Consider the following 27,009-nt stretch of genomic DNA (forward strand, 5'->3'; position numbering starts at 1 on the left):
ATCAGGACTAGTAGCCAGGTAAGATACACATCCTTTAAGAAATCATGTTATCTAAGGCATAGTTCTCACTGAGGTGATAAAGTGTTATACCATTTCAGAAGGCATGGAGGAGCTCTCACACAATGGAATCTCCCCCATCCAAAAAATAAAAATAAAAAACCACTCCACAAAGAAAGCTAGCATGCTGAGAAGCCTAGGCTAGGTCCCTTCTTCCTGACATCCTAGCTTTCTATATGGATTTTTTTAATGGAGGAACATTCAAACATGTGAGCCCCCTATTGCAATCTGAAGTTGCCCCCCAGGTACAGGTTCATCACTTCAGTAAGAATAAGGCCCAAATCTATAGATTTAATTAGTAGATCTATATTTAGTAGAACTGTAGAAGTAAAAAAATCCTCCATGGAAACTTTAGTTGAGCGTATCAACACAGTCAATTATGTGATCAATACGAACATACAGAGAACACTTATTACACCTACTGCCCTAGCATTCTAACTGTTTAGAATTTTTTTAAAAAAAGTTTAAGCCAAGGGAACAGTCTCTTTGGCGGGTGGAAGCCGATGGAGCTGAAGTTGCAAGTCTTTGATCTTAAAAGCAGAGAACCAAATCACAGTATCTGCTTTAAAAGATTGTGACTTTTCAAAAAGCTCATGTTTTGAAGACATTTCTGCTGGGATTGAGCTTTTCAGAGTATTGCTCTTTTATGCTAGGCATGTAGTTTCCTCAGATGTCTCTGCATTCTTATCTTACTCTTTATCCACTGTGTGTAGCTGTATCACCTAAATCTAACTCGGCTTGAGAGGTTATTTTTTCCAGTCAATGGAAGAAAACAGTTTTGAGTTGGAACCACAAATTCAAAAGGTTCCTCCGTTGGCATAAAATATAAATCCCACCTACTATGCTTTTATTTGGTAATATTACAGCCTCAAATTTATCAAAACACATTGTTTAGTTTTACCTGTTGCAGAGGTGGCGAAGGGGAGGAACAAACAAAGGGACCCCTCCATCAATGCAATCGCATCACCTAATGGTGCCACCAAGTTGAACACTACGTCTGCACTGCCTACGGAGCAAATGAATAAACCCTACTGCCCCACCCACCCAGCTCCAGTTACAGTGAGGCCTTTCTAATTAAAGCTATGTGTAGGGAAAGATACAAAAATAATTTCACCACGGGGGAAGGCATTGGCAATGGGAAATTAAGAGTTATTTCCGTTGTCATGGGAAATGGAAAAAAAAAAGGCTGTTGGTTTTTACATGCTGTTGCTTCCTCTGGCACAAAGATCTCTTCCTATCTTCTAATACAGAGAAGCCTGCCCTCAGAGGGGGAGATCCACCCTTGGGTGCCCCCTTCTCAGTCGCCACAGAAACCTCCACAGCCTGTGCTGCTCCAACATCAGTAAAGGTAAAAAGTATGGGGATCAGGACGCATCCTATGGGTGTGCTGGGACACGCAATGGAGGACCAGATCAACAGCCCTCCCAGGGCTGGAGGAGCTACACCAGCCATGGAGCTGGCCTAGTTCATTTCCTTCCCATTGATGAAAATGGGAGGGAAACGTTAAAGAAAAGGAATAGAAGAGGAGACAACACTTCTACCCCTTCCCTTTCACCATGCCGGCATGAGCCTGGCAGGACTTTGGATTCTTCGAAAACTCTGATGTCAGAAGATTGCTATGCTTATCATATTTTGTTTTGTTTTAATTAAAAAACCCAAGTGCTTAAATTCTTTTCTTGCAGGGAAGGTGCTCTATATCCCTGCTCATTTTGGTTGTCCGTTCCTACAAACTTTCCAGCTCTACAAAGTAGGCCTGTCTCCCACCACAGAGGGCACCGGAAAGGTGCAGCTCATGCCCTGTTCACAACGAGGAAGAAGGACACTGCAAATCAGCTGACTGCATGATAGCTATTATTAGTAAGAGCATTAGATTCATTCCAACCACTTACACCTGCCATCCTTCCTCTGTTGTTATTGGCAATAATGATACTGACAGCATGTAGGAACTTTGATTTATGTAACAGATTTGCTGTTGCAGTTCCTGATGGCTGAAATTCTGGCCCAAAGCAGAACCTGCATAAGGAAAAAGCTGGGGAAGTCCTACATTTTCTGTTTCTGCATGTTTCTGAATATATACGTATGTTTTAACATCTCCATGTGGCGATCTCCACTCAAGTTTGGCAAATACATACTACTTCTTGAACTGGCTTTGCTTTCTACTAAAACCTAGAGACTGCAGGGCGGGGTGGCGGATTTTCTAGGGATGTATGAGAAATTCAGTTCAGTTATTTTTGGACCAGAATTTACCCAGTTTGCACCTCCTGGAACTGAATCTGCAGTCGAGGCATGAACACTTCCAGGCTTATGATATGATTCACAGAACAAACAAACAAAAGCATTCAAATACGCACACATGAAAAAATGTGTACTTTTGAAAAAATGTGCACAAACACACTTTGATCAATGGGAGAAAAATGTGTATGTTCCAAAAATGTGCACAACTGACAGATACATTTGGGGGTGGGGGAAGAATATGCATCAAAATCTGCACAAATTTTCATGCAAAAAGAAAACAACCAAAGCCCGTGAACTGATACGGACACAAGTCGGAACAAGCTTCAAAGTGTAATACATTTGCCAGTCTTAAGTTTTGCTGATTTGCATGTTCCTGACACTGACTAGGAACTTCTTTCTACTTTGCATTGAAATTAATCAGCTCTTGTGCAAGTCTCTCTTTCTAGTGTGAGCACTTGATTAAAGCATGGTAATTTGGAGTGTGGAGAGAGTGGCATTGATCACCATCAGTCACTTCAGAGTACCATCCAGTATATGCCCATGACATTAATATGCAGCTACACTCCAACAAGCATTTTAAATTGCCCTGTCTCTGATAACAGGAGGCAAAGAGAGGGGAAAATGAGTCACAGGAAATCGGAATATCCCAGGAATTGAAGTATTGCTCATTTGTTGCCAATGTCCCAGACACCTTCCTTCAGGGAAACAACTGTGCAGTTGTTATGCCATAAAAGGTATCCCTCAATCCTCTGTAACAAGCTGTGCAGTAAACGGATATCCTTCCAATCCTTCTTAAACTTGGTCTCTGTAATAAAATATGCTGACGTTTCTACTACCTGGTGGTTTTACAAGCTTTATCAAGTCATGCTGAGAATGGCTACAAGATTATCAAAGAACTTGCATTCAAGATCTTGCGTTGCTAACAATGGCGACTTGATTTTTATTCTAACAGGATAAGACCTTTTTTTTCTAACTCTTAAAGATAAGGACCTTGGTGATCAACATACAATCCAATTAAGCTGACAGAAGAGGGCAATGAAACTGGACTGCTAGATGCCAGAGTAGCACACAAGAGGCTTTTCCTTAGGGAAGTGGGCTGCTTTGCTGTCCCTGGTGCAAACTATAGCATTGCTTCCTGCCTCATGACTTTCAGGAGGGAAACCATAAGAAATGGTATGCTGTCAGACTAATTAGGTTTTTAGCCTAGCGGTGCTACTAGATCTGGCTTTGTGGGTTGGGGTTTCAAGTGGCCTCAGTAACACAAAGAACCTTCACCAGCAAAGACTGCTCCAACAACTATAGCTTCTCCCAGACAAAGATAACCTGGCCACTGTTGCCCATGCTGTGATGACATCCCAACTGGATTATTGCAATAGGTTGCATGTGGGGCAAACCGTGAAGAAAGTTTGGAAAATACAGTTAGTGCAGCTGCTTGGTTCCTAACTGAGACAAGGTGTATGGAATGTGTCTTACCAGTTATGAAATAATTTCACTGGCACAATTCAGGGTTTTAACCTTTAAAGTTCTACATTGCTTGGTTGGGACCAGGTTACCTTAAGAAAGGATGGAGCTATTAAGTTCTGTGCCTTATTTACAAGGCTGCCTTAAGGACCACCTTCTCCTAGGCACCTTGCCTCAGGAATGCTCTTCCCACGGGAGCTTAGCAGGCACCAAACCCAATGTCATTTCGGCGCCAGTTGAAAAACCCTTTTTTTGTCTAGGCTTTTTTTAAGAATCAGGGTTCCATAAGGCTTTAATCCGGCTGTTTGCTTTTATCTCTGCTGCTACTGTTTCATATCATTTTATTGTTTTTATGTATTTATTGGTGAGGAGTTTTTAATTTCGTTAATCACTTGGAGATTTTTTTTTTAACCTGAAGAACAGCCCCAGAAATTCATTAAATAAACAAACTTGTGAGTTTTCAAGAAAAAGTGCCCAGACACAGAGCAGAGCTCTGAAAACAAAGGAGGTTTTGTTCAGCCAAGCCAGTGTTGATTTGATTCATTGCAGTCCATGTGCCTCTGCCTGGAGGGAAGGCTTTATGTGAAAGTCTCAAGCTTTTTAGAATAGCTGCTTTTAAATACTACTGTCTGCAACAAGTAAAAGAGGATAACTTAAGTGCATAGATAATCTGAAATATATATTTAAAATAATTTCCTCCATCCTTTAAATGTAAGTAAATCGTATGCTGGACCACAAAGCTAGCAATGCTTGAACAGCCAATGTAAAAATCATACCACAATCAAGATGTCAAAACCTGCCCATTGTACTACCAAATATAGTCAAACAGAACAAGACAACCAGTTGGCTTGCAGATCGTAATCCTTTTGCCAAATGTGTAATGTTGAGCTGAAATCGTTATTAAAAAGAGCTATTAAAAATCTTGGAATGTGCCTACAAAGAACCCAGTTTTTAACTGAACTATCCAGCCGTGGTCACCAAAAACATTAACATCAGTGAGTCACATCCTTTGAAAAGAAGTACTGCAGGATATTTTAACAAATCCAACGCTGCAACAGGGTGCCATCGAAATATAGGTGTGCACTGTTCAAAATCGACTTGCAATAAGAATTCTGATTATTCTCTACACTCTGGCCTGGTCAACATTTGAAGCAGAGTGAGGTGAAAAGGGTCCTGAGATGGTAGAATGGACTTTTATCATTTCAGACAGCAGGTGGGGAAAATCACATTTTTTAAATGCTCGCTTCTATAATGCACTTCAATCAGAAAACAAGCATAGCAGGAAGTGAATGGGAATAGAACCTTTCTCCCTAATGTGCTAGTGTTTTACCTGGAGGAAGCCTGATAGATGAGAGCTTTTTTTTTTTAAATGATATTGCCTGCCAGCAACCTGAAGGGAAACTTGTGTCTGTTTCACTTCAGACTGTTGATGAGGGCTTGTAAAACTGATTGCTTCCCCAAACAAATTATACACAGGAATCAGGGAACTCCCTGACCTGCTAATTTTGTATGTGTGGGTATTTTTCTTCATGGAGGAGCGTTCTATAGCGTGAAGCCCCAGCTGCAGTCTGAAGCTCTCCCCTTGTGTCTTCTACTCTCGTGCTGCTTTTTATGTGGTTGTATGTTTTACTTCCCTGAGCTCTGCTTTAATCGCATTACTGTAAACCATCCTGATAATTGGATAGAAGGTGGGCTATAAATTAAATAATAAAGAAACAGCAGATGGAGGATCATTCTCCTTGTGGGGCTAGTTTTCTATGTGGGGAAGCATTCAGAAGTGACAGACCCATATAGTTTGAAGCCAAACAATCCATTCCACCACCTCATTCCATTGTATGTCCCCTCAAAGTGGAGAGTTAAAACACTCAGTGAGTACAGCTACAGCCTCCTCATGACAGATGTGTATACACCTCATTATTCTCTTGGACGGTTTATTAGTGTGAATATTACTAGAGCTGACCTTGCCCTAATCCTTCCCCGGTAGCCTCCATACACAAAAGAGTAAAGAACGGTTTCCTCTTTCAAAAGCATCACAAGAAGAACTTTGGGACAGCCTCATATAAAATTACTCTGCGTAATTCTCCTCCTCACGATAAAGCAGAGAATGCAGAGAATGCCCGTGTGCAAATGATATACAAGTAAAAGCAGACATATAAACATTCGCAATGCTCACAGGAACAATTCAACCAGATTGAGGATTTGTTAAACTGAAGTTTTAAAGTGGAAAAATCGAAAAGAAGCATGGAGCACCCTAAAGACTATCAGATTTATTATGACATCAGCTTAATAAGATACTATGAAAATCAGTGTGGTGTAGCAAGTAGACCTGGCTATTCAAATCCCTGCTTGATCACCTACAAGCTTAGTGGATGACCTTGGGCCAGTCACTCACTCACTCTCAGCCCTGCCCCCACCAATTGTAATATGGGAACATAGGGCTGATATTAAAAATACTACAAAATCATGTGCAGGAACTATTTTGAACACTTTAACAAATTTTATAAAGGCCGACAGCCACTGTACTGAAATGGCTTCTACATGGCTTACAGCAGGGAGGCCTAGGCTCGAATTCCCACTTAGCCACAAACTCAATAGGTGACTTTGGGCTAGTTGTTGTCTCTCAGTTAAACTACCTCACAGGGTTGTTGTAATTATAAAGGTGAGAAGAGCGCATAAGGTCCTTGGGGTAAAGGTGGGATAAAAAGCCAACAGATAGATTTTATGAAGTGATGCTGCCCTCAAATCACATGCTATACATACCAAAATACTGACCATAACAGACTTTGAATTCAGTTTTAAAGAAGTAACCTTATTCTAAATGACACTGAAGAGCTGTTACTAAACATTTGTGTCTATAAAGAATCAGTGCCTGAATTTCCTTCTTTTTCTGATTCCTCCTGTGTCCTTTTTCATTTTATATAGTTCTATTAGATTGTCAGCTTGTTGGTAGTAATCATTTTTTAATCTCTGTACAACAGCTTTATGATGTTGGGCACAATAATCTAAACCACCCCTGTCATTGTTAGGTGGCTGAAAGTCTCACATCCAGCAAAATCATTCCACTGGAGATGCTGGTTTTCAAATCTAACATCTTTTAGGTCTTCAGCCGTGAGCTATCACACCCATCGCGGGTAACTGATACACTTTAGGGACACACAAATGTTCCCCTCCAAGAACATCTGCATGACACCATCTCTTTTAACTTCCATCAGTCTCTCCTCAAAACCTAGCTTTTCTGTGAAGCCTGTGATCCCATAGTGCCCATGCCCTGCTCCCATAACTAAGCCAAAGTTTGGGGAACTGAAATAACTACACATCCTTCCCTAGTTTACCCCAGCTAAACTGTGATGAATTTTAGATTCAAAGCCCCTCAAGGCTGCTTCTAGATCAGGGGTGTTGAGTCACTTTTAGCCCGTATTGGGGAAGCTCTTGAACGTTGTAATCCAGGGGTCGGTGGGTGACAAAGGGTGAGGCCAAAATAACAGCATATTTTATCTCAAAGCTCTTACTGCCAGTAACTGCACCATAGAAGAGGGAATTCCAACATTTTAGAATGGGGAAAAACTGCACAAAGGGCAGGAAACCACCACATTCGTGGTTGGACAGAGGAGAAGCAGGGCCAACTGGGGAAATCCAAGTGGCAGATTGGGACCCCAGGAGGGACAGGTTTTGCTCCTGTGTCTCAAGAACATAAGAGCCATGCTGAATCAAACCAAAGGTCCATCTAGTCCAACACTCTGTTCAAACAGTAGCCAACAAGGTGTTGACCAGGGACCCAGAAGCACAGCATTCTGCAACAGCACCCTCCCACCCATATTCCTCAGCCACAGGTGTATATAGGCTTACCGGCTCTGATCCTGGAGCTTGCACTCAGCCATCAGAACTAGTAGCCATAAATACCCTTCTCCTGTGATTCTCTGCACCCCTGTTCCATATAGACAGTTCCTAGTGCTACTAATCAAAAGGCCTTGTGCACCTTACAAACGATAAAGAAGCCTGGAACCACCTCCGCCTAAAATCCATAAAATGTCAGGGAGTCGCTTCACAGGAGGACCACCATCCCATCTACCCCAGCAGAGAACAGCTGGATGAGTGAGTGGGTGGGTGGGTGAAGGGCCGGTATCAATGGGTCAGCATGGTCTGGCACCTGCCGAGGGCCCACAACCCAGCTGGGACCTACTGACAAGAGCCCCCTGGACTTGCTCCTCTGCTTCAGCATTGCCACCTACTTGTTCACCTGCCTGCCTCTCCAGCCCATGTTACTCCACTTCTGAAATCTCTTCATGGGCTTCCAATTCACCTCAGAGTCCAATATAAACTTCTCCTGTTGACCTACAAAGCTCGTCACAGTCTAGCTCCTTCCTATCTTTCCTCTCTCATCTCACACTATTGCCCCACTCGTGCTCTTCGCTCCTCTGATCCCATGTTTCTTACCTGCCCAAGGGTCTCTCCTTCCCTTGCTCGGCTTCGTCCATTTTCCTTCGCTGCCCCTTATGCCTGGAATTCTCTTCCAGAACATTTGCAAACCGCAAGTTCAATCACAGTTTTTAAAACTCAGCTCAAAGCTTTTCTTTTTTCTAAAGCTTTTAGAACTTGAATTTGACCTTACTTTTATACTGTCAGTTTTACTCTCCCCTGTGCCTGTTTGGTGCATTCCCTTCCCTTTTTATTGTTTTATTATGGTTTTATTAGAATGTAAGCCTCCGCGGCAGGGTTTTGCGGTTTTATTGTTTTACTCTGTACAGCAATAATAATAGGTCTAGGGTGACCATATGAAAAGGAGGACAGGGGGCTCCTGTATCTTTAACAGTTGTATTAAAAAGGGAATTTCAGCAGGTGTCATTTGTATATATGGAGAACCTGGTGAAATTTCCTCTTCATCACAACAGTTAAAGCTGCAGGTGCCCTGCCCTCTTTTAAATCTGGTCACAGTATAGCTGCAGTATAGCTCCTGCAGCTTTAACTGTAGTGATGAAGAAGAAATTTCACCAGGTGCGACATGCATACAAATGACACCTGCTGAAATGCCCTTTTCAATACAACTGTTAAAGATACAGGAGCCCTGTCCTCCTTTTCATAGGGTCACCCTAAATAGGTCCCACCGCCCGCTTGCTCACTGCCTCTCCGCCTGCCAAGCAAGCAAGTGGTAGCAATGATGAGAAAGAGGTGCAAGAGCAGCTTTTGACCATGGCAGTGAGAAGGCAGACTGGCTAAGGGCGAGTCTGGCCCAAGGGGCCCTCAGAAGCCTGGGGCCAGCAGTGGGTGCGGGGAGACGTCTTGGAGGCGGCAGCAGCAGCACCCAACACCCAGGTCTCGCTAGCTCTCCTGGCACCTCAAAGCAAACGGAGCAAGGAGCAACTAGGCCACGCCAGTTCCGAGTAGCGGTCTCCACCCGCTCGGCCGCCCACCCGCCGGGGATAACAGCGGAGCAAAGGTGGAGAACGGAGACCCGTCCCACGCTCACCGGTCGGGCTGCTGTCACCTCCGCCATGGCTCCTCGGCGTCCAGCAGGCCTCGACAACTTGCCCGTTACCAAGGTGACCAGCCAACGCGGAAGCTCTCGCTGCGCTGGGCGAGAGGCCTGGATATCTAGTTGCCACGGTAACCGCGGCTCTCGCCTCCCTCCGTCCACGCTTATTGGCTTTCAGCGGGGAGCGAGCACACCATAGAGAGGGGGGAAAGGAGGGAGAGACAGGAAATGTGGTCACCGCCCTCGCCGCAATGGCTGTCGGGATGGGGGGGGGGTTGGCCGAGACGCAAAGCGACGTACAACTCAGGCGCAGGGAGCTCCTCGTGTCCTTTATCTCCCCCCCCCCGCTTCCTGAATTAAGCTCGTCCAGCGACAAAGGCGGTAGCATGGGCGCTACCAGTTTAAAAAAAAAGGGGGTGGATTTAAAATATTAGAACGCTCTCCATTTTTTCTTTAAAAAACCCACCACCTCCCTGTATATAGAAAACTAGTACTATAGAATTCTAGCGCCAACACACATCTGTCTCGCAGTGCAAGGCCTTTTAGCCTCACTTTGTGGGAATCTTCCTCGACAGAATAAATCTGCACTGCTCTAGCCAATTGCAATAGCTAGTTTTTTTGCAAGTGTAAAACGTCTGTTGAACATGTCATTTTGCATTGTAACATGTATGAGGAATGCAGAAAAAAGTTAATCTTTCCTTTATTAACAGGCTTTTCTGAATATAGCCCCACAACGTTGGTGTTAATCTGTTTAAGGGATGTGTCCTCCCATATTACTGAAAGGGTTCTAAATTTTTCATGACCTCAATGCAAATTAGAAAAATAACACTGCAATCCTTCTGAGAGAAGCAACTCACCAAGCTGTATTTTGGTTTTATGTCACTTTTTATGTTTTGGTGTTGATTTTGCTGGCCTGTGACCGTAATAAATAACAATAAAAAAGTGAAAAATGTGCACGCCTTGGAAGTGCGAATTCTGTCCCACAGTGTTGTACACACAGGCTTGGCGCAAGTATGTTTTATGTACAGTTTTGTTCTGTATTTTATATGTAATCATATGTAGTTTTTAATAGCAACATCAGCTGTATCAACAGTCACTGGTACTTAAACCAAGGCAAAGCACTGATTTATCTAGCTCAGTGTCAGGTTTTCAGGCAGGAGGATTGAACCTGGAATCTAATGCAACCAAAACATGTGCGCTACCACTGAGCCTACAGTGCAATGTTGTCACTCACTGTTGCCATTGTTTATGGTTTTGAATGGTTATTGTTGTTGATTTGCTGTATTGTAAGCGGCTTGCAGCATACATATGCCAATGAATTTGTCAAATGACACTTCTACAAACAAGAGTGTGGGAGAAAGATCAGGGAAGTCATCAAAAGATTCAAGTTTGTTATGCTCACCTAGATATACTGCAATCCTCTGGGCTGGACCATGTCCATAATGTACAACACGTATTGGCAATATTTTGTTGAGGAAATGTGTTTTTAAAGTATGTCAAGACTTGAATGCAAACTAGATTCCAAGGCAGGAGAAGCATATCTTCAGGTATGGGTTTACTTGTGTTCTTTATATTTAAAGGTTTTAACAGATGATTCTCACACATTCATGTAAGATACTGAATTTTTCTAATTAAGTTACAGATGTGTATTGAGCTGTGCATCTGTAATTTTACTTCAACTTGCAGTGTTTCGTGAAAACAGCTTTTAATGAAATACTTGTCTAGTGGTTGCATTGAAAGCATTCTTGAGCCACACTGGCTACAACTACGTTTTTTGTTTTGTTTAGCAAGGCCCACTCTCAAACAAAATTTGCAAAAGGTTGGACAAAAGACAATTGCACCTAAATTCAAATTTCGGAGGCAGGTGCAACAAAACTGACCTCGAGTTCTTGAAAAAAAGAAAGATGGATGAAACTGTTATGCCTCAGCTGTTAGCTACTTTCATGATCAGGAAGATGGATTGCAGAAGAAAAAAAGGGTTTCTATGGAAACAATCCCCAACTGTGTTGAACGCATTGTCAAGGCTAAATTGCTAGCTACCCAGGAAAAAAGCAGATAGAATGAACACTATGAGTTCGCAGACAATGTCTACCTCCCCACATCCAACACATTACAAATAACCTTACCAAACATCTTTTCATTTGTACTTTCAGTGTAGAGTTTCTCTTGAAAATATTGTCCTAAGTTTTCACAGCGCTATTATGACATCTTTGTGTATGCTTGTTGCACAGACCTCACACCACTCGTTGGCTTTGGATCTGTCAATTTACTACACTTTCTGCCTGCCATATTTGGAAGAGGAAGGGTTTGTGCAGGGGAGAATGTATATGCCGGTCTTTATAGGGAATGTACCCATTTTAGCCATGTGCTATTTTTACTGGGGGCAAGTGCTCATTGTACACTACAACAGCTGTTTAGTGCATCACTCCAGAGGCCAGGCCTGACCTAGAGAAACCTAAATGCTCATCAAATAGAACATAGACAGTCTTCAGGCTTGCAGAATCCACTTTGCCTTTAACTAGGCCTGGTGCAAAAGACACACACTTAGAATTAAACCATTCTGAGCCAAATAATTTGTTTTGAGAAGCAGAACTTAAGGGAATTCACAGTCCTTTCCCATATGCAAATCTGTTGAGATCTTCAAATGGGAAATAGGGCCACACGGATAGTGACTTAATCTCACCTGTCTGAAGACTGATCCCACCTTGTTCTAGGGCAAGGCGAACTTCTCCTTGACTTATTCTATCTGTTCATCCCACCATATTCCAAGGTTGGACATCTCCCTAACAGTCCAAGCTGTTATACACGCTTATTTACTGTCATTTTGCTAATGCAGCAAGTTATTCAAAAACAGGCGGGCTAGGAGGAATGCCTGCTCCAGTTTAAAAGCAGAAGACAAAATTACGGCAAGCAAACACAAAAAAAACTAATGAAATAACAAAATAAAAGTTTATTAGAATTAGGAACGCTTTCTCTCCCTCTGCTTAGCCTTAACACGGAACAGTCCAGCAGTTACAATGAAGTCTAAGAACAGTTATTTCCACAGCATGTGATGCTCTCTAGATGGAATTTTTTTTAGAAGATTACAAGTCTTCCATCGCAGCCCTGCCGATTGTCTTATCACCCCCAAGTGCAGGATAATAAGATCCTCCTGTACACCGAAAGGTTCTTGAAAGAGCACCGCTTCCGTCTCACGCAATAACTGATTTCTAATACAGCAGTTGTACTAAAACATTTCAGGGTTAAATGGTTTTGAAAATTAAGACTGTCTGATACATACACTACAAAAAACCAAAACAAAAAACCCAACCCAGCTGCAGTGGATTAAGTGGAATAGAAGAGGGTGGGACGCTAAATACAGACCATGCTCCGCTCTCCTGTTTTGTGTGGCTAGAGGACCCTCGTTCACTTAGCCCATGATAAAGTCAACACAAACCATTATTTTAGCATATTGCACCAACCAAAGCTTGAGAGTAGCATCTTCATTGCCAAGTATTTGCTTTTTTAAGAAAAGAAGGGATTTGTAAAAGGATAGAAAGGGAATGGGGGAAATATCTAGAATTGATGAGTAAGCATTTACGATAATTTGTTTAATTCATCTCACTCCTAAGCCAAGTTTTGGGAAGTCCCCCACCCCCAAAACTATGGGTATGGTCTTCATAAGCAGAAGATACAGCATATTTATACACAGTTTCATTTTTTAAAAAAAATGGAGGAAAGGGAGTAACAAGAGCAAGCTGTTTAGAGACAAGAAAAATTGGGGGCAGGATGTTGGGAGCATGAACACATTCATCCAGTTTACACACCCACACAGCATGGCCACCTGCTTTCATCATCCCAGTTCCAGGCAAAGATGCTAAAAGAACCTTGGGAGAAGATAATCCTGACTGGACTGGGAGTTTTCAGTCAATCTTGGGTGGCAGTGTGGAAAGGCATAGCAGAGGACGTGGCAGAACACCTTAGGAGAGGTCCAAGCAACCATCAATTTGATGGAGCAGAATTCATCGAAGTAATATTTGCCAACCCTCTGAAGATGTTTCTTCTGCTAGCGCAACCTGACTAAGAGAACTGAACATCCACTTCCCCACTGCAGGTGACCCACAATCAAGCAAGGCCTGTTGCACCAAAGCTACATGAGAACAGATGCAAAGCTCAGCCTCCCATTGTGTCGTACAATACACAAGCCAGGCAGTATTAGATTAGCCTCAAGAGCTCAGGCTCACGGTACGATCTGATACCCTTTCAACAGTTCCTCAGTCCCTTGCTGCAATTCCCTGCAAAGTCTTTGCCAGGCTGCATAGGAGGGCTGCTGCTTCAGTGAACACAATCTAAAATGTCGCATGGAACTTGTTGAACAGATCTTTGGATCTGGGCTACAGTCGACTTGAAAGCGTAGCAGAAGTAGCCCTTTGGGAAACTGACTTTGCACAGACCCCTCTTAGAAACACTGCCATTGGGGGTGGGGGTGGGTGGGGAGGAAGTACCACAAAAGGGAGCCCCCACACAGGAGCAGATTTAATAAACTGCTTTCAACTGGTGCTTTAACATAGCTTTTATTACAAAAAAAAAGAATGAAAAAAAAATGAAAGGAAGACTATAAATGACTGTATAGTTGAAACTCACACACTCTTCCGTCCTGGGGGGGGGGGAGGGGGGGCAAGGTGAGCAGGAGATACCCAACGACTTCACAGAATGCAGACCCTTGCAACTAGATGGAGTGTTTGCTTTAACAGGCACTTTTTCCAACAACTTAGCCCCCAAAATTGTTATTCGCAACAGCCCCATCGTTTTGTTTTTGGTGTTCCACAACTGACGAAGACAAAGCAACACGGAATGTTCCATTTGAGCACTTCAATCCACAGAGGAAAATCCCTAATGCTTCCTATGAATGACTGCGAGCCACGTGCCGGGGTGGATGCCTTGAAGTGCATGGAAACGGCTGGAGACCGGGCAAGAAGGGTGGATATTACGAGCAAAGAGACAAAGCGGTCGGAATCGCTACACTTTTCATTTCCAAATGTAAAAGACACACCAAGTTAAGTCAGTTTGCATCAAAAAGCTGGAAGTGCAAATGGGACAGTGTCCGTTGCCAGCAATGAACACATCCAAACAATGGAATAGTTGCAAAGGAGCTGCAGGAGGAGGAAGAGGAGAAAGCCAAGATTTCTCTCAACATTTTGAGAGAGAGAGAGAGAGAGAGAAAGAGAGAGAGAGAGAGGGAGTCATTACAGCAGCACGCACTGCCCCCCACTGCCCCATCCCAACCCCAGATAAAAAGCAAACTGAAAGAAAAATGCACAGCAAATAGACATCTTGAAGATTTTTAAAGAATAAATATTTTTGTAATTAAACATTATGCAAACACGTGCCACGCTTGCTCTTTGTCCATGCATATGCGCTATTTACAATTTTGAAAAATACTGTGTTGTCCTCTTTGTTTTGTTTTTTTAAAAGTCATATACAAAGGTTGGTTTGTTTTTCTCTTTGCTGTGTGCCGCCACCCCCCCTCCTCCTCCCCCCCCCTTCCCCAGATCCTCTTTACAATAAGCCAAACAACATTCACCCATGAACTGGTGCATGTGTGAGGGGGAGCGGGGGGGGGGGGAGGGGGAAATCTCATACCAAAGTACATCAAAATGGCTGGTTGGACATGAAAAGCAGTGTCAAGAAACTGTTTTAAATTTAATCTGTAATACGCATAGGAGAAAGGAGAGGGGGGAGAGAAGTCAGCTTGGAGAATGAAGCTACGTTACAAGTTAAAGTTGGAGGGGTTGCTTTGTTTTTTTAGTGCGTCTGTCACACTTACTGGCCACCTAGAATACTGTTGTACAAAGGTTTATCTACCTTTTTTTTATTACAATATAATTTACTTAAATTTTTTCCATTAACAAAAACAGAATTCCGGTACTACAGACCAGCGGTGCAATAGGCGTAGTGCCCCCTTTTTTTGTGTGTGTGTGTTTTGCTTTAATTGCATGAGCACTCTAGATGGTAAAAGGTTTTCAGAGTTCGTTTTATGCAGGCCAGTTTCAGTCCTCAATGTACTCCCACAGGTCCTTCTCGTAGCCTTCATGCACGTGCTGCAACAAAACCCTTCGCCGACTCTCACAGTATCTGCAAGGGGGGTGGGGGGTAGAGCGTACAAGGAACCATTAGATAACGAAGGCTGGAGGCCGTTACACACACAATGCATTTCAAGGCGGCAGGGAAACGACGAACTCAGTGAAGGTTGTCTGCCTGTGTCTAGTTTGAAATGGAAACAGACAGGCACAAAGGGACTCCCGTCTGGTCAATTTCACAGCTGGGTAGTCTCCAGGATAGATTTTAGAGGCTGTGCACTAGAGTAGGGATGGGCAGAAGTTAGATCTCCAAATGTTTTGGACTTCAGCTCCCAGAAGCCCCGGCCACAGCATGGCCAACCATCAGGAATGCTGGGAGTCGGAAGTCCAAAACAACCGGAGATCTAGTTGTTGAGCACATAATTATTAAGCTTACTAACGTAACACTAAGGCAGCTGCGCTCAAGCTTTCCTCTGAGAAACGTTCACCTTTGTAGGGGGATCCTGGCCTGATGTCCAATAATTGAAGGCTGTTGACTGCAGGGAGGCATCGTGTTGGTAACAATGCTCCCTCTCTCAGCATTGCAGGCAAATCAAGTCTCTGCCCTGCAAAAATGTTGCCTATCGCCCATTCTTTCTGTCCACCTTGTAAATGGCAAGGAAATCCACTCAAGTCACCGTGCCTGGCAGCACGGCCCCCTAGATATTGAGGAAAGAACATGACACGGTGTCGTCCTATATGCCCAGTTCTTCTTCTCTCCCAAGGCAAGCTATTTCCCTTCGAAGGTTTCAAGAGGGAGGAAATGACACCCCCATGACACAATCCTGCAAGCAAGCTGAGGTCCATTTCCTCCTACGCAAACAGGTGTTAGGAGAAAAATATTCACCTGCGCCCCAATATCCCAGAGTTCTGAGTTTGGATGTCACCAAACACACACACAATAATAATAATAATAATAATAATAATAATAATAATAATTTCTTGCCCGCCTCTCCATTTGATCGAGGCAGGGAACAACAATAAACGATAAAATACATAATACTCAATTAAAACATAATATACATTTTTAAAAACATCCCAAAAAACATCCTAAAAACATCTTAAAATTCCACTGGATAGGCCTGCCAGAAGAGATCAGTCTATGCTAGTAGACTGTTAAATTGATGAGTCTCCTCCGGCAGGCCATTCCACAGTCTGGGAGCAGCAGAAGAGAAGGTCCTCTGGGTAACAGTTGTTAATCTGGTTTTTGCTAGCTGAAGTAGATTTTCCCAGATTGTATGAGAGAAGGCGATCTTGCAGGTAGCCTGGACCCAAACCATGTAGGGCCTTAAAGGTGATAACCAACACTTTATACTTTGCTCGGAAACTAATTGGCAGCCAGTTTTTAAAACTGGTGTAATGTGGTCACCCCTAGGTGTACCGGTGACCAGCCTGGCTGCCATATTTTGAACTAGTTGAAGTTTCCAGACTAGGCACAAAGGTAGCCCTATGTAGAGCGCATTGCAGAAGTTGAGCCTCGAAGTTACCAGTGTGTGCACTACTGTCTTTAGGTCTTCCGACTCTAGGAAGGGGCGCAGCTGGAGTATCAGCCGAAGCTGATGGGGCATCCCAGTTATCGCAGCAGGAGCAGGTGTGTGGAAAGTAGATCTTTGCCTAGCTTGCTCAGACACATGGGCCATTTCCTATCAGCTAGCCCATCATGTATCTTAATTCATTTCAAGATTAACCTCAAGACATTTTAATCATGAGTTAACCATTGGTTTTAAAGAAAGATGTACCTGTACTTATCTTGCACTTTCTGCTTTATGTCTTGCAGTGAATCTTGGGATATATCTCGTTCCAGATACCCAGAAAGGACCTCGGTAGCGTTTTCCAAGTCTGCTTGATTATTCTAAAAATAATAATAATTTTAAAAAATCCTTTTACCCAGGCAGCTCGTTAAATTGAGAATCATCATGTAACAATGCTAAAATCAGGAGTATGAAGGAATGCTTAGACACACTTCATTAGAGCCTTGCTATAGAATTTAGGACTTTGCTAGCAGGTATTCATCGAAGTCTTCTAGGAATATCTTCTGATCTTGAGGGGGTTTTCTCAGGTCTTATGAAGAGCTGGCAGGAAAGTTCTCCCTTCATAATCCCCTAGTTTCCTGGAATGCTTAACAGCACCTTTTGTTCTATTACCTTTTGATGGACAATAACATATTTTTTGGAAATATTTTGGATTGCAGGCCAGTTGCTACACTGGCCAATCACAAACAAGATGGCTCATGACTGATTTCTTCAGATAAAACTGTCAACACAAGCATGAAGAGGAAATATAAAAGTGGAATACAGGTACTGCTCAAAGTGCAAGAAGACAGTATTCTTACGAAGTCACCTTCACACCTGACGAAACGTCACATCAGAAGCCCCAAGAGAACATGGGCCTTGGACTGCAAAAGGTTCCCTACACCTAGGGGGCTTCTGCTATCTCCATGTAGATTAGCCCAGAAACATGCAAGCATGTCTGCCTAATAAATAAGAAGAGCTGTGTCCATGAGTTAATAGGACACACAGGCATGGCAAGTGCTTTGGCAGAAAGGCAGTATAGAGGTGTGGACAATAATAAGCTACATTAAAAAGCAAGAATCTCCACTAACCTCTCAAAGCCCAAATAAAGGTGCTTATGCCTGACTAGACAACCCTGAAGCCATCGCAGAACAGGTCTTCAGAACAAAGCCACTGGAAAAACCAAGCGGCTGCCGTGGAGTGTTGCAGTTGATTTTTTATTTGCTTAGAACATGCGTATACCACCCCTGATCCAATTCACTGCAGAGCGGTCAAAGCAGCTGCACTGTCATTTATTTATGTTATTTATTTGTTGCATTTCTATACCGCCCCAACAGCCGGAGCTCTCTGGGAGGTTCACAAAAATTTAAACCATTCAAAGTATAAAACAACAGTATAAAACCATGATGCAAAATACAATATAAAAGCACAACCAGGATAAAATCAGCAGCAGTGGAGAAATACAAACTTAAAATATAAATTTAAAACAGCAAAGTTAAAATTGAATTTATAGACTGTTAAAATACTGAGAGAATAAAAAGGTCTTCTTCACCTGGCATCTAAAAGAATATAGTGTAGGTGCCAGGCGAACCTCCTTAGGGAGCTCATTCCACAGCCGGGGTGCCACAGCAGAGAAGGCCCTCCTCCTGGTAGCCACCTGCCTCACTTCCTTTGGCAGGGGCTCGCGGAGAAGGACCCCTGAGGATGACCTTAGGGCCTGGGCAGGTACATATGGGAGGAGGCGTTCCTTCAGATAGCCTGGCCTCAAGCCGTTTAGGGCTTTAAATGTTAATACCAGCACTTTGAATCCAGCCGGACCTGGACTGGCAGCCAATGAAGCTGGAAAAGGACTGGCATGATGTGGTTTCGTCAGCCAGTCCCTGTTAGTAACCGAGCTGCCCTGTTTTGTACCAGTTGAAGTTTCCGGACCGTTTCAGACCAGATGCCCACGAGAAATCCACAAGCAGGACATGAGTGCAACAGCACCCTCCCACCCATGTTCCCCAGCAACTAGCCTGGCCCCAAGCCGTTTAGGGCTTTGAATGTTAATACCAACACTTTGAATCGGGCCCGGACCTGGACTGGCGGCCAATGAAGCTGGAAAAGGACTGGCGTGATGTGATCTCGCCGGCCAGTCCCTGTTAGTAACCGTGCTGCCCTGTTTTGTACCAGCTGAAGCTTCCGGACCGTTTCCTAAGCCCCACCCACCCAGCACCCCACGGGCTGCTTTCCAAGACGTCGGACGAAGTCTCCTTACCTCAAAGATAATGGACTGATTATTCTTTTTGAGGTAGAAGGCAAAGACATAGGTGTACATGAGCGTGGCACGACACTGGCAGAGGACATCGACGGCTTTCTTCAGAAACTGGACCTCGATCCACGACATGTTGTGCTGCTGCATCTCCTCCATTTTCTGCTTGACTTGGGCATAGAGTTTGTGCTCAAAGCGCAGGCTCTGCATGTGGTTCATGTAACGGTTGCAGTAGAAGAGGTACCTCTGCAGGGCTGCTCTGGATCGCTGCGTTAATTCCCATTAGGGAGAAAGAAAATCAATAGTTAAAACAGAGTAATGACAGACGGCTCTTGCGGTAAGAGGAGGAATCCAAGGGAAACATGGTCAAGGCGGAGCAACGTTCTTGAATCAATTTAGCAGGTCCCACAGGAAGGTCACTGTGGTTTGCCCGGAGCCTGATTCCATTTTGCACTGCATAACATAGCAGGGGAAGGTCCCAAGAGGGTAGTAGGGGAAGAGGCATATTCCTGATGGCCTGATTGGAGTCCACCAGAAAAAGAGCCTTCCTTGTGGTGGCCCCCTTCCTGCAGGAATTCTTCCTATAGAACTCCCTGCATTTGGAGCTCAGGCAGGTGCCAACGTTGTGTTCCGCCGGGCTCCTCCTGAAAACATTGTTATTTAAAAATGTCTTCCCTGAGCGACTGGCCGCGGTTTTATCAGAACTGTTTCTTTTTAAAAATTGAAATTATTTTTAAATTGTGTTGTTATTCTTTTAGCCTATCTGTACTGCTCACCACTCCGAAATATGTCTGGATGTGGAGCGGTATACAAATGTGGAAAATATAATAAATTACTGTCCATTGCAAGCCCCAAACAGTGCAACAGTGACTTAGGATACGCTGCAACATTTTATGGCAATTCCCCTGTGTCGCTTTTGTACAGTAAACGGCCTGTACCCTGCTATGCAATGACCAAACCTGTCTGCCTGGCAGCAAAAAGAGGGTGCAGCCCTAGCAGCACACGGTTAAAAAAAAAATAACCATCTGATGGAAACGATAACCACCTAGAGCCGCCTTCCTCAACCTGGGGTGCTCCAGATGTGTTGGACTGCATCTCCCAGAATGCCCCAGCCAGCTGGCTGGGGCATTCTGGGAGTTGTAGTCCAACACATCTGGAGCACCCCAGGTTGAGGACGGCTGACCTAGAGCTAAGCAGCTGTCAAAAAGGACTTGGATGTTATGATGCTGCTTAAAGGAAGGGGTGAGGGAGGAAAGGAAAGTATTAACGCTCCAACCAATGTTCCCAATGCTCCATAGTTTTACAAGTCAGCCAGAATTTCGACATCAGGAAGCAATTGCAAAACAGATCGGCCTCTTTGGTCAAAGTCCAACGCTTTTGTGGAACTCAGTCTTGGAAGCCAGCGTTCCCTCGCTCAACAGGAAAACGGAAACCAAGTGCTACAGTTAGCCCAAAGCATCTTACGGAAGTGAATTTTCTTGGTCATCAAGAGTTATGGACTCACCTCTTGGGCATCTCTTGCTGCCTTTGCATCATCCTCATTGTAGCGATTACAGTTGTACCTGAAAAGAGGGGTGTTTTTTTGCTTTAATGAACACGGAGGTTTCTAAACCTGCCACTCTCTTGTTTCTCTTTACTCTGAGGCTCCGAAATCGAATTCTTTCACCAGCCCATCGCTGGAATCGTGAGCATAAACCCCTCTGATAACTTTGGCAGCCTCCAGGGCATATCCCTGACCCCAGGCTCACCATGGAACAGCCAAGATCGTCTCACTTTAAAAAGAGCAGGATGGGAAGCAGAACTCTTTCACACGCCTACATCAGCTACTGCTTTATGAGTCTTGATTCTTCCGGAGGAAAACTTTATGCGGAGCACAGAAGCAAAACACAGCAGTATGATTAGGCTCACCAAGAAAACCTGAGAGGTATTGGTTTAAACATACCAGGCAGACCCATGCGGCTCCCAAGGGCCAAGACACACCCAGCAGAACTCTGCTTTACAATTCTGGTTCCGACAGACCATGTGATTGCAGCCTCCGTCCTTTTCTATGGTCACGTGGCATTTGGGGCATTCCTGCAAAGGGCATGAAGAGTCGTGAGCATAAAAACAGACGAGTGACTCTCGGCTTTTTTAAAAGAAGAGGTAGGGGAGAATGCAGTGACTTGATGGTACAAGAATCTGAAGGAGTAGCTCTTCTGACTGAACACTCAGCTGTTGCCTGGCTTCCCATGGCTGCCTCGGCAAACTCGTTAAAAGATGGCCTCACAGCAACAGGGGCAATAGTAGGTCCACTGCTTCCAGTTCACATGATGGCTTTTATAGGAAGCCATCTGCAAGTCGTGTGGTTCGAAAGTCGGACGTTTCTGTACGTAGGGAGGCTCACCTTTGGTTTAAGCCCACAGGGGATGGGTGGGTAAATATTTAACTTCCATCTACTTTGAATGAACACACTCTGGGGAAGGACTATAGCTCAGTGATAAGAGCACGTGCTTTGCATGCAGAAAACCCTGGATTCGATCCCTGGCAACTCCAGGTACAGTGGAGAAAGACTCTGGAGAACCAGAGACAGCACTGAGCTACACGGACCAAGAGGCTGACATGCTATAAAGGAGCTTCCTATGTTCCCATATTCACCAAACTGCATGTGTTTTCCAGTCTGGTAGCTCCCTTATATTTAGGTTACAAACCCTCACGTTACAGCAATGCTAGCCAGAAGCATGGTGTACTGGTACCTTTTGGCTTTACTGTTATTTTGAGCTGAAAAGAGAAGAAACTGCAGCCCCGTTATTTACATTCAGGAATTGCTGCCCCGCTACTCACAAATGAAGACGCAAGATTTGGCAGAGCGTCTCTGCAAGGGAAAAAGCAAGCTCTGCTAGTGTAAACGTTTGAGTACTTATGGTTCTGTGGAAAAACTGAAGCCACCAAACCTTGGTGTTTGCTGCAATCCAATTGGAAGTTTCACTGTCGTCATCACACTTCTTAATCCACTTCTTTAACCACTGTTAGGAAAGGAAGAAAACCATTGTTCCAGCGGTGTAACTGCAAGGTCTTAAAATCATCAGTTAGCAACGAATCAAAAAGGTCACCTACAAACGTATATATGCAGCTCACAGGTTCCTTGGAATAAACAGTCGTGCAAATCCTATCCTGCAATGCGAACCCTGTCCTTTTAGAACGGAGACGTAACACCAGGATGCCAATATTCTCATACAATTGCTAATAAAACCAGGTGTCTGAAAGCTCAATCCAGGAGGGAGAATGGTTCAGAAGGGTAATTTCTCATCATTCTGTCCTGAGCAATCAAGACTCTATCTGATGTTTTCTTTACATTTGTATTAAATGGCTTCCAGATGGAAATAAATATCCCTATGAAGTATTAGGTGGTGGTGGGCGTTTGTGGCTATGGTCAAATTTATTTTCAGTAATTCAGACTTCTGTTCCACATCTCCAAAGAATGCAGGTCGATTGCACATAACTTAAGATACCCTTCCCCAACCCAGAGCCTTGATACTACAACTCCCAGTATCCCTGACAACTGCCCATGCTGGCTGGGTCGGGTGGGAGTTGAAAACCAAAGCATCTGGAGGGCACCAGGCTGGGGAAAGCTGACTTAAGGTAAGAAATGCGACCTGAAGGTGCTGTGACACGAGATGTCCCGGTCTTGACACTCTGAATGGCAGCCCTGCCACCTACCAGAAAGGCCTTTTACCATACTACTATTGTGATATTTCAGCAGCAAGAACTCCATTACTTTGCTACCCCTCTGCTCCAAACCACTGAGGAAGAATGCTTGAAGTGCTCACCTTGCACTTAACAGGATCATGCCAGTTTTCACCACAGTTAAAGCTGGAAAAAAAGAAGACGCACAAATCACAGAATCTACGGTTAAGCAACACCAACCCTTGAAAGTTTACTGTAATGCAGGCCTGCATAACTGTGACCCATCATGCCAAACAGTTTACAAGCCATATATTCTGGCTTGACATTTCCCAGTTTTGCAATCCCAGGCAGGCAGCAAAAAAAGAGAGGAGGGAAAAGAGGGTGAGCAGATCCTGAGAAGGCCGTGTTCAGCTTGCCGGGCATGTGCTGAAGGCTTAGGCCTGCTGTATTGCACTCTATGTCCTAGGCCTGTCCTAGGCCAGGGACCAGCCCAATACCAGCTAACACACAAGAAACGCTTGCTTACCAAAACTGACGGCCACATTTACAGCGAACAGGCTTAGCATCAGGATACTGTACTTTAACAACATGGTGGCAATCTGGAGCAGGACACCATTTTAACAGTCGATTGCACTGGAGAGATAAAAATGTACCAGATCTTGACATGGAGAAAGATCAGAATGGAGGCTGCAATCCTATACACACACTTACCCAGGAGTACCTCTCACTGAACTCAACGGGGCTTACTTCCGAGTAGACATGTACAGGACTGTACTGAGATACCCAGTTACAGAAGGGCCCTTTCCTTCCATTCCCTCCAGAAGCTGAATTTCACCTTTACAGTGAATGGCCACCGTTCCCCCATTTTACTACACGGAAACATCCTCAAACCACCATCCCAGCTCCTGCACATATAGGGCCATTTCACAAAATCAGTTATGAAGTTAAAAGGGAGCCCTACTAATATCTAGGCTGCCCCTCCTAAACAGAACCAACTCAAGTTAATCCATTTAGGGTGCAATCCTATGCCATGCTGGGAGTTGTAGGCCTTTTTTTCTGTCTAAGCATGCATAAGATTCCACTTTCAGTCTCCCATCAACCTTCCTAACCGCCACCCTACACAGACTACAAATAATGTATATTTAAACTAATAAGCAAATATAAGACAATAAAAACAGCAAATGGGATACCCCTAGCTATATTCTAATTCATCAAGGACTCAATAAGGCATTTGCCTATACATTTATTATTATTATTAATTGCATTTTTATACCGCCCAATAGCTAAAGCTCCTTATTTCTTTAAACTAGAGTGCAGAACCCCAAGCCTGTAGGCAAAATCTAGGCAACCTGGGGGTCCCAATCCAACCCTCTGGGGTTCCCCAGATGCCCCCACCCCGCTCTTCCCCAATCACTAATTGTTTGGTACTCTTCTGGGTTCCCGCAGTCTCCCCCGCCCCAATCCTAAAATATTGCAATGCACCTCCCAAGGCTTAGTTACGAACACTAAGAGCTTTAGGATAAAATAGGCCGCTATTTTTTGAATTTTGGTATTCCCCATTTTGCTTCCAGAATTGCCTTCTGTTTTGGATCCATCCAACCAGGGGGTTCAGCACCACCTCCATCAATCTCTGGCACCAGGCCAGGGACATTCACAAAGGCTGCATTGAAGGCCACATGTGCCCTGCTGTGATTTCGCAGCCCTCCTCAGCTTCAGCAACCACTGGCACTTAACAAACAGAATTCTTAAATGCTTTATGACAGCTGAGAACTCGGCCAGCACAGGGGTGCTTATGCATTTTATTTATTTATTTAAACGGATCTGGTTGTGTATTTATTTTTAAGAGATCTGGTGAGGTATCACCTGGATCCCGTTTACAAGCAACCTTTCCGAGTTTCTGTTCAGACACAAAAATCCAATGCCTAGGTTTTTCTCCAAGGACTGGCCCCAAATCAAGCGGTTTAATATACCCGGCTGCAAGATCAGTAATGGACATTCAGAAACGATTACCTTCTCTAATCTCCTGAACAGCTGTCTAAAGCCAACAATTGTGATTTCAAATTTCTCCCGCATAAGCATTGTTCCAGCTTAAAATGCTTTCTTATTTGAAGTAGCACTCTAGCTAAAAACAATTTTACCTATTACTGTCTATTACTGCTGTTGCTACATCAGCACCTAAAGCTTGCCGCTGAATCTCAAACTGAACACTGTAAACAAACCAAAATATCCTCTCCGCCAACCATTGCCCAAAATTTGAACCCAAACTATAATCGGTTATCCACAAATGTCCCCGTTTCTCTCGCCTTTTTACAGCAGGCATTTGGGGATAACTGATGAACTCCCCAATACCACAGTCAATTTCTTCAGCATATATCGTTTTAAATGGAACACTCACCTCTACAAAACTATTAGTTATTAAATGCTGGTACTTTAATTTAACTTTTGAATCTGTGATCAGGCGCCTGTGAATAGAAGAGAAAAGGAACATTTCATAGAGAACATTCATTTCTTGAATTCAGTGCCTATATTAGCTAAAATGTAAGGCAGAAACTGTAAGGCTCTAGACGTTATTTTCCCAGCACTTTAAAGGCATGCAATCTTTTTTACTTTACTCCTCCTTGTAGAACCAGTAATAAATGTTCTGCTTTCCCCCCTCCCCCACTTCCTGCTTTGGGACCAGATTTCATTCCTTCTCAGTTGCTTATTTCTATTCAGCTTTATACCACTCCCAATTTCCTTCAGAGAACCTGGAGCAGTGCCTCAAATATTATATTTAATCTTTAGTTTGATCCCAAGGTCAGTCAGTGGATGGACACTCAACACGATACTTGCTCAGTCATAAGCAAAGAGAAAACAGTTGGGAAGGCAGGTGTCACTCAACTCTATTTCTCCATGTCATCTGAATCAGATGATGCACCGTCTGGACTCAGGAATGGGATGGATGACAGCCAACACGCTAAAGCTCTAATGCTATATACAGCAGATCCTGGGGGACATAGGTGGGAGGGTGCTGTTGCACTCATTCCCTGCTTGTGGGTCCCTGGTCGACAGCAGGTTGGCCACTGCATGAACAGAGTTCTGGACTAGATGGACCCTTGATTTGATCCAGCATGGCTCTTCTTAGGTTCTTACTGGATCCTGACAAGACTGAGACACTGCAGGTAGCTGCTTCCTGGGTCTGGGAAGTAAGCTGATGTTCAAACTGGTTCTGGATGGGGTTGCATAAAGGAACTGGTATGCAGCTTGGGCATATTCTTTGATCTAGCTTTATCACTAGAGACCAAAGTGGCCTCGATGGATTGGAACACTTGGTTCGCCAGCTACAGTCTTTCCTGGACAGGGGCAGATAGCATGGCTGCAGAGATTGATGGATTACTGTAATGTGTTATATGTAACTGTCACAGAACCTGGCTGCTAAACTCCTAGCTGGCTTACCTAGGTAAAGCCATATTAAACCAATTCTAACAAAATTACATTGGCTCCCTATATGCTACCAAGCCCAATTCAAGATGCTGTTGCTTACCTTTAAAGCTCTAAATGCTTAGGATGCCAATATATGAAGGAACAGCACCCCCTCCCCCATGCCATCCTGCCTGCACATTTATCATTACGAACCCTCCCCCAAACCCCCATCCTTGGGAGAAGTGCCTTATGCATTTACAAAAGGCAGGGCCTTCTCTTTGGTGGCACCCTTTCATTCTGGAATGCCTTCCTGAGAGAGGTAGAGCTAACACGAACACTGTGCTCCTCTTGGTGCCAGGTCAGAACATTTTTGTATTATTATTTGCCAGGCATTATAAACTGATTGTATCTTTCCACTGGCTGAAGGGTTTTATGCTTCTCAATTTTATTGTACTGACGTTTACATTTTTGTTGTACTGCTGCATTTCATTTTAATACCATGTACACCGCCCTGGGATTCTCTGTGGATGAAGGTGCGGTTCAGAAATAAATATTAAATAAAAAGGCTAACTAGTATAACTACCATAGCAAGGCTGTTTAACAGTGAACATTTTCCATAAACTGCAAGATGAGAACTGTTTTAAGTAGATTGCAGCGCATTACTGAAGACACTGATGCGTGGATAATAATAACTGCACAGTGTGATCACTCAGGGACAATAACAAAAATCAGACTTCAAGTTCAGTATTCAGTGTCAGGCTTAGCTTACGCAGTTTTAACATATGCTCTACAGCTGTGACAATTTAGCCAATCCTGCTCTGAAACAAATATGCAGAGCAATAAATTCATCATAATCATGGA

The 27,009-nt window shown here is 43.9% G+C and overlaps 2 protein-coding genes across 2 annotated transcripts in view; both read right to left on the reverse strand.

Moving 5' to 3' along the window:
• BBS4 (Bardet-Biedl syndrome 4) overlaps window positions 1-9,363 on the reverse strand; it is a 43,183-nt gene extending 33,820 nt beyond the window's left edge. The window contains exon 1 of the mRNA XM_063142345.1: window positions 9,218-9,363. Coding sequence (XP_062998415.1) covers window positions 9,218-9,244 — 27 coding nt within the window. The 5' untranslated portion in view covers window positions 9,245-9,363. The remainder of the gene's footprint in view (window positions 1-9,217) is intronic.
• A 2,795-nt stretch (window positions 9,364-12,158) lies between these two features.
• The window catches only part of ARIH1 (ariadne RBR E3 ubiquitin protein ligase 1), a 43,039-nt gene continuing 28,188 nt past the window's right edge, over window positions 12,159-27,009 (reverse strand). Inside the window, exons 6-14 of the mRNA XM_063142654.1 lie at window positions 25,142-25,208; window positions 23,273-23,379; window positions 22,890-22,932; window positions 22,014-22,085; window positions 21,026-21,156; window positions 20,588-20,645; window positions 19,090-19,350; window positions 17,061-17,173; window positions 12,159-15,337 (exon numbers count right to left, since the gene is read on the reverse strand). Coding sequence (XP_062998724.1) covers window positions 15,253-15,337; window positions 17,061-17,173; window positions 19,090-19,350; window positions 20,588-20,645; window positions 21,026-21,156; window positions 22,014-22,085; window positions 22,890-22,932; window positions 23,273-23,379; window positions 25,142-25,208 — 937 coding nt within the window. The 3' untranslated portion in view covers window positions 12,159-15,252. The remainder of the gene's footprint in view (window positions 15,338-17,060; window positions 17,174-19,089; window positions 19,351-20,587; window positions 20,646-21,025; window positions 21,157-22,013; window positions 22,086-22,889; window positions 22,933-23,272; window positions 23,380-25,141; window positions 25,209-27,009) is intronic.

Source organism: Elgaria multicarinata, chromosome 16 (assembly GCF_023053635.1).
Source record: "Elgaria multicarinata webbii isolate HBS135686 ecotype San Diego chromosome 16, rElgMul1.1.pri, whole genome shotgun sequence".
In the NCBI taxonomy this organism is placed as follows: Eukaryota; Metazoa; Chordata; class Lepidosauria; order Squamata; family Anguidae; genus Elgaria; species Elgaria multicarinata.